This window comes from Sander vitreus, chromosome 15 (assembly GCF_031162955.1).
Source record: "Sander vitreus isolate 19-12246 chromosome 15, sanVit1, whole genome shotgun sequence".
Lineage (NCBI taxonomy): Eukaryota > Metazoa > Chordata > Actinopteri > Perciformes > Percidae > Sander > Sander vitreus.
Window position 1 is genome coordinate 2437804 of NC_135869.1, and position 8442 is coordinate 2446245.

Consider the following 8442-nt stretch of genomic DNA (forward strand, 5'->3'; position numbering starts at 1 on the left):
ATTGCTAATAATATATTATTATTATTATTATTATTATTATTATTATTATTATTATTATAGTAGTAACCTAGTAGGCCTAGTAGTAGTAGTAGTATTTCCGTTGTTGTTTTTGTTAGCCGTTGCAGTTGATAGTAACCTAGTGTAGTAGTCCAAGTCAAATTGTTGATGAAGCTTATTTTATTTGTTTTAATAAAATGTTAATTATATGGCAACATGTTGGCTGCCTTGTCTCACAGAAGTCGTCAAAACCATCTGAAGCATCGCACCCGGTAGTATATGTAACGTGCTCTGAACAGGTTAGAAAGTGCCAACTAACTGTACAACAACATGTAGGCCTATTTTTTCAATATATGCCTATAAACAGTAAGTTCGCGCTAAAGCATAGTATTCTGGAAGAGCAAAAACACAACACATTGACATTTAGGGCGCGTGAGAGAAAGCGTGACTGTCTCCCTTTTATAGCTTATATCTAAGCCTTACTATCCATTGATGTGTCTCTCCTGCATACTCTATCTCTCTCTCTCTCTCTCTCTCTCTCTCTCTCTCTCTCTCTCTCTCTCTCATAAACTGCTGCTTCCAGCCATTTAGCAAACCGTTTCCAGTCTCCCTTTTCCGATCCCGAGTCTTCCTTTCTGTCTGCCGTTTGGTGCCGTTTGCCGCCCCGCTTCTCCCAAACTGCAACACACCTGCAAAGACAAGCCACAAGCCGCTCAGATAGCTAGCATGTAGGCCATGGCCTAGGCTACAGTACGAATATCTCCCATGTCACATATGGTCGATGCAATGAGCTCACATTGTTGAATGAAGCAGTCACATGAGCCTTATTACTCAGTGTTAGCGGCTGATACTGCTGCTCATATTCAGGTCTGTAGACTATCTTTGGCTATTGTGTTAAAATACGCCATTAGCCTATTAGCTTATTGATAGACCTATGCCTACTAGCGTATTTATATTAATTTGACGCTAAGATGTGAGACTTATTATTCAATAATTGTCATGTTATAAAGATTTATTCGAGGCTTTGGTAAAAAGCTTGATTAATATAGCCTGCTATATGAACCTATAATGTAACATAATGCATTAGGCTAGTATGTCCAAATAGCAGGCTATATTCTTATTAATATCACAACAGTGTATTTCTTTTTTAATAACATTCATGTGGTAACACTTAATATTAATAGCATATAGGCTATATATCTGCACCTGTATCAGTAAATGTGTCGGTCATGTAGGATTTTCAAAAGGTTGGGCTAACATCCAAAACAGCTTAGTCTTCATAATTAATAAAGTCTACTTATGAAGTCTTATAAAACTTCACAATGCAGCAATTATTAGAGGCACTTGAACCTCAACTGCTGGGACCTGCATGCAATTCATTAAGGCCTACGATGATATACATATGATATCAATCCAGTGTCGTTGTTTTTGACAGACCATAGTCTAACACTCTATAGACTATAGTTTTTGCTATACTTTCTAATTCTTTCTCAACTGCTACATTGGATGAATGTGTAAAAAAAAGAAAAGTCATATTTACCCTCCGGCTGCTTAACAGGTGCCACTAGTCTGCCTATTTTATTTCTTGTGCCAAAGCCATAATTACTTTAAAACCGTGCTAATGCATATGTGTGTGTGTGTGTGTGTGTGTGTGTGTGTGTGTGTGTGTGTGTGTGTGTGTGTGTGTGTGTGTGTGTGTGTGTGTGTGTGATAGTATTACCGTCCTGTGTGTGTCCCAGGCTGTAGGCCATGCCTGTCCTGCCCCGACTGTTCGTGCTCATTAATGATTAAACCACAGTCAGCTCCAACACAATGCGGCTGCTTCCCGTTCCCACAAAGCGGAGAGGAAGCGGCGCGTCCTGCCCGGGAGAGAGAGAGAGAGAGAGAGAGAGAGAGAGAGAGAGAGAGAGAGAGAGAGAGAGAGAGAGAGAGAGAGAGAGAGAGAGAGAGAGAGAGAGAGAGAGAGAGAGAGAGAGAGAGAGAGAGAGAGAGAGAGAGAGAGAGAGAGAGAGAGAGAGAGAGAGAGAGGGAGGGAGAGGGTGAGAGCGAGAGAGAGAGGGGTCAAAATGAAAGTTAAAAAGAGAGATTCAACAACTGTCTGTGTGAGGCTTCACAGACAGAAAGCGAGAGTGGAGCATTACACGTATTATCTCTCCCTGCTCTGAACAGTGTTTCTTTAAAAAATAGAGAAGACATGGAGGAATGGACGGGGTGGGAGGGTAAAGTAAAAGTAAAAATAGAGTCTTTGTCTCTATTTGTCAGTCGGACTGGCTGCAGTTTGGCCATGCAGACAAGTCAGAGCCTGTAGGGGAAACACAGAGAAAGACCCGGAGAGAGATTTATTTATGGCTACGGTTATTTTATGACCTCAGCGACACATATTCCGTTTGTAAGTGCGAATGAAATGCAGGCCGACTTTTTAGCTTCCTTAAATCCCTTCTTTCTTTCTTTCTTTCTTTCTTTCTTTCTTTCTTTCTTTTTTATATAACAAGAATAAAAAAAAGCAGTTTCGCAGAAATGATAGTTCTGGAAGAAGATTACTCTTCATCATTTTGTAAGTCACTAAGTAAGTAACTACAAAGCAGTAGCCTGTAGTTTAGTAGAATAGTGTGTGTGTGTGTGTGTGTGTGTGTGTGTGTGTGTGTGTGGGTGCCGCCTGCTCCACTTTTTCTTGACATTTTTGTTTTATTTACTAGGCCTACTGCTAAGAGTAGCCACAATGATGTCATAATAATATATTAATAACAAGTTTGTGATAAGATTTGACCCATTAAGAACAACTTTAAATATGAATTATTTTTGGCATAAGCTTTGTGTATTTAAATGTATCCTCTCATGTACAACATGGTTTAATTATGAACATAAAAACGCAATATTTCAACGACAAATTGATGCAAAATTAAATCGTAATCACATGATTTTTCAGACTACATATTTCTTTATACATATTGGCTATAGTATATTTACTTTCATTTCTTTTTCTGTTTATCTCTGTAATTGCCTGAACATGAGTATTTTAATATGTAATAATTAGGAGATGTATCGGCTTTTTTTTTTGTCTCAAGGCTTTAGTATGTATCAGTCTTTAGGCTAGTTGTAGGTTATTTGTATGAATATATTTCACTTGAATATATATGGCCCCATGGAAAAACTTTCCGGCGCGAGGCTATAATCAGTGTCAAGAAAACGGGGAAAAATTGGAAAACTTCGAGACTGTTTTCTGTCTTCTCCTTTTACATTTCAGCCTAATCAGTGTCACAGGGGAAGAACATAATAATTCATAGCACACACTGATCAGACCGAAGCCACTCCTGCAGAATACAGCTGGAGCACTTGAGTTTTAATTTTCTGCAGACAGCACAGCTCCGGGTATCATTCATCAATAAAACATTGACAGATATCAGATTATGTTCAGAAAATCCCTACCAGATTTTCAATTACTCGTCCCATAGAGAAAATAATCCCGGTGAAAGAACACACACACACACATACACACACACACACACACACACACACACACACACACAAACCGGCGTGGGGGCATAAATCTACCCACCATACCCAAATATACCAATTACAAATGCACAAACACCTCAATTATAGCCTAGACGTGGCGTGGATATCCCACATCATATTGTAGGATAACTCACATCCCCGCCGCACACACACACGGGACCACACATGACTCTTTGCGCGCTCCCGGCTGTGATTTACGGTCGCCAAAATCATTTTAATACGGTCGGTATTATCTGCAAAGCGCCGGGAATATGTTTTATTATTCGGTTGCCCCTGGTGGTGCAGCAGCTACCCTCCCCTCAGGGAGGGCGCGCGTGCGTGCGTGTGAGCTGCTGGGTTTTATGGGTCCAACAACAGACGGAGGAGTACACACTGGGAGCGAAAGAATCAATTTAACGCACGGAGGATTCCGGTGTGATTGCGCAATCTCACCGGGAACCGGAGGAAGATTAGAAAGAGACATTGAATGAGAATTAGAAAGAGAGAAAGGGAGTGGGAGATTGAAGAAGGGAAATAGGAAAGGAGAGAGGTGGTTGGGGGGGGGGGGGGTTCGCGGTAGTTCCCTGCCACCCCTCCTCTTCCTCCTCTTCTTCCTCTTCTCCAACGAAAGGAAAAGGGGCGAACGAATGCTAGGCACGGAAGCTTCCCATTGGTCAGTCTGAGGTCAGCTGGTCTCTGCCTTCCTCCTCATACCCCTCCTCACCCCATCCCGTCTTCTCCACACACACACACACACACACACACACACATACACTCTCTCTCTCTCTCTCTCTCTCTCTCTCTCTCTATGTCCCATACTGGCACTCAGCCACCCAGACCCCCCCCCCCCCCCCCCCCCCCTTCACCTCCTCTCCCACTCACCCCACTCCTCCCAATCTGCGATAAACTAAGTGATAGCAGCAGCCCGTCGGACTGTCGGCTATAAAACACAACAAATCATAAAGTGCGGGCAGGGGACGGCTGAGGAAGGAGGACGGGAGGGAGAACTGTTAGCTGTTAGCCGTTAGCATCCTTCTACTCCTCCTCCTTCTTCTTCTTCTTCTTCTTCATCGTGTGAACGTTGTTGTTGTGTTTGTTCGTGCCCTCCTGTCCTCCCCTCTCCTCTTCTTCTCCTCTCCTCTCTTCTGTCTTCTTCTCTCTTCTCCTCCTTCTTCCTCACCTCTCCTACTTTCTCCCGATGAGTTCCTATTTTGTCAACTCCACTTTCCCGGTGACGCTACCGGGAACGGGTGCAGGCGGGCAGGCGGCGGAGTCGTTCCTGGGTCAGATCCCGCTCTACTCGTCGGGATACGCCGCCGACCACCCGCTCAGGCACTACTCGGGGGCAGCAGCCGTTTCCGCTGCAGCGGCCGTGGCGTACGGCGCCAGCGGCGGCGTGCACCAGGAGAAACCGTATACGGCGTCCACCTATTACCAGCAGGCGGCGAACGGAGCGTACGGCGGGCACCGGGCGGCGCCAGGGGTCGGTGTAGGGGGCGCAACCGGAGCCGGTGCCTGCGACTACGCCACGGCAGCGGCGGCAGCTGCGGCAGCGGCGGCGGCCACGAGCTTTTACCGGGACAAGGAGCACCCGTGCAGCCTGGAAGAGCACCAGCTCGCGTTGAGCCAGGACGGCATGCGTAAAGCGGAGTGCGCTGGGCTGAGTGGAAAAGGGATGTTCGGTGAAACGATGGACGACAAGCTGCAGTCCTCAGCCCCCATTTATCCGTGGATGCAGCGGATGAACTCGTGCAACGGTGAGTGTCTTCTTCTTCCTTTCCCCCCTCTTTCTTGCATATTTTATGATCCCCGTCATAAAACTGACGTTTGCTTCCTCTGTCAGCCCCTCTGCTCTCTTTCCTTTCTCTTTTCCCTCCTCCTCCTCTCCCAGTAGCTGCTTTATGATCCCCGTTTGTTGGCCTGTCAGTCAGTCATGTGCTCGGTATTTTATTGTCCGTCATAAACCGGGTTTGTTTGGGTTGGAGCTCCTGATACTGTATGTGACCTGCTGACCGACGCTGCCATCGAGCAGGGGGAAGAAAGTTAGAGAGGAAAAGCCTGTCAGAGAGTGTTGTGGGTGAAAACAATGAACAGATAGAAAGATGGATGGACAGAGAGGAACCTAAAAGCATGCAGTCTCTAGTTTCTATTCAACTGTGTCCGTCTCAATTGTTTTATTTCAATGTTTAAACATTCTTCCTCTTTCGGGTTGACTTTAAACAGCAACAAATAAGTCAAATAAAAAAAGATTCTCAACATCTTACATTTAAAAAGATGTGTTATTTTATTTCTTTTTTTTTCTTTTCTTTTTTTTTTACAAACTTTTTAATATCCCGCTACTTATGAAGGAAGAATGGTATCACAGCTGCTGTTATCTTTAATTTTTTTTATCACTACTTCCTTTCTGTTATCTTAAATGGAGCGTGTTCAACTTAGCGCAGACAGTGTTATGGATGCGCTGTTTATTCATAACCGAACAGATTAGATATTAGACTTATAATCAGGCCTGCGAATACTGCCAAATTCGGAGTGAAAGTGAGACATGCAGGGTCAGCTTCAGACGGGAATCATTTGATGTATTTGACTGTCCGAAAGAAGCATACGTCTGTCCTGTTTTACACTGTTGTGTGAATGAAACCATAAGTAGCCTATGGAATTATCGTTGTGGGCCAATGTACTGCAAACCCGAGTGTCTTTGCTTAAGAGAAGAGAAAAGCGGCCTGTTGAGAGTGTAGTGAGTAATGGTGGATGATGCAGCAGGGCTACTGTTGTACAAAAGCCCTGCAGAACTCTCGGAGTTATGACAGATGAGGTGGAAACACGCTCCGCTGCAAAAAAAAGAAAAAGAAAAACATATATATATATATATATATATATATATATATATATATATATATATATATATATATATATATATATATATATGAGGAATAAAACACGACGCGGGCTATACATGACAGTTGAATATGTATGGCAGCTGGAGAGAGAACAGAGTGGCACAGAAACTCTGAGTGCTCCTTCATAATCCGGTTTGGCTGAGTTTTTATTTATGGATGTTTAGATTTAGATATGTGCCCTGAGCCGCGTGCGGTTTTCCATCCGTGCTCTGCCTTTGAGATCGATACAGAATCTAAAGCTGCTAAACTGACAAGATGGCGATTTGTTTACCACCGGGGGCCAAAATACTGTTAGTAAGGATCAGAGGAGACTAAGCCATGGAAGATCATCCTCTCTAGGGGGAACACCCTCTGAAATACTGTTACTGCCCTTACTTTTACTAATATTATTAATATTAATATTAATATTATTATATATAATAATATATATTAAGTGTGGGGTCGAAATTTGAAACACCGCGTTTCTTTCTTCTCTGCTGAATGCTGCTATTCACCAGTACAGACATTAAAACGTCATTTGAAAGTGAAATAAATAAATGAATGGGTTGTTGTTGTTGTTTTTATATGGCGTTTTATTTTGATTGCAAAAAAAAAATAAAAAATACTAATTCCAGCATTCACCAAGGAGAAAGTTTCTCCAATCAGGCTGGCTGGTCTAAAGATCCAGGTTAACAGAAGAGATGACATCTTAAAAATCTGTAAATCCGCTTAATGGAAGAAAATGTGCACTAAGCAGGACACCAAAGCAAAGCACTTGACTTGGGAACTGATTAACTGCTGGATTACATTCTAACTTTATAGAACCCAAACTGCTAGGTGGGGAAAAGCATAAATTGTATCAACGGGCATCTAATCAGCAACACCAATGAGGGTGCAGGGTTTTAGATAGAATAGAATAGGACAAACCCCCTCCCTGAATGTGACGCTCTCTCCCTTCACCAGGTAGTCTATGTGTTATTAGTTTGGTTAAAATGTAACTTTCTCTCTGTCTTCCATTATCTCTCAGGGACCTTCAGCAGCCCCGGGAGGCGCGGGCGACAGACGTACACGCGCTACCAGACGCTCGAGCTGGAGAAGGAGTTCCACTTCAACCGGTACCTCACGCGGCGGCGGCGGATCGAGATCGCGCACGCTCTCTGCCTCACGGAGCGGCAGATCAAGATCTGGTTCCAGAACCGGAGGATGAAGTGGAAGAAGGAGAACAAGCTGATCAACTCCTCTTCTTCCTCATCGTCCTCTTCCTCCACGGTGAACGGTGCAGAGGAAGAGGAGAAACGGACGGAGTGACATAGGTCGAGGAAAAACAGACAGATGTAAGACGCAAGAAGGGGATGGAGAAAAAGACATAATGCTGGTGAAAACCCCTTCCTCTTCCCTTCTCAAAGTTCGTCCAGGTTCGTCTGATGTGAAAACTCTGGGAAAAGTAGCCTACATTTGATTTGATTTATTTTTATTTTTTACCTGAGCAGGGGTGAAACATGTACAAGAGAAGGAAGAGGGGGGAAGGATTCCTTTTTGGATCCATCAAAAAATGTATCCAACTGCCTCTCTGTGTGGTCTGAACAATGGGAAACAATTCGTAACAGACTCTTGAGAAGGAACCGAGTGACTGATTGAGGCAGATAGCCTACAATTAAGAAATATAAAAATAGAAACAAGAACATAAAACGAGGGGGGGGCAGGTTATGGGATGTGAAGTGTATTTAAAAATACAATAAATAAGTAACAGACCACCCAACGGTGACAAACTGTGTTAAGACACAAATTATTGTTGCATTCCAAGAAAACCACCTAACTTCTTATTCTACTTAGTTTATTTTTTATTTTGTCAAATGTACTTACTGTCTGTCCAGCACTTGTTTTGAAGCTTTAGAACTCGACCCCCCCCCCACACACACACACACACACACACACACACACACACACACACACGCACACACACACACATTTTTTTATTATTATTTTATAAACGTGTTGTGTGTGTATATATATACCTTATCTCACAACAATGTGGGGAGGAAAAGCTATTTGAGAAGTGTATAGGCTGTCATAT

The 8442-nt window shown here is 43.3% G+C and overlaps 1 protein-coding gene across 1 annotated transcript; it reads left to right on the forward strand.

Moving 5' to 3' along the window:
* The first annotated feature begins 4405 nt into the window (after positions 1-4405).
* On the forward strand, positions 4406-8053 carry LOC144529950 (homeobox protein Hox-B6a-like). Its single transcript, XM_078269321.1, has 2 exons — positions 4406-5249; positions 7396-8053. The coding sequence occupies exons 1-2, from the start codon at positions 4691-4693 to the stop codon at positions 7674-7676; spliced, it is 840 nt and encodes a 279-aa protein (XP_078125447.1). The 5' UTR covers positions 4406-4690; the 3' UTR covers positions 7677-8053.
* Positions 8054-8442: the final 389 nt, after the last annotated feature.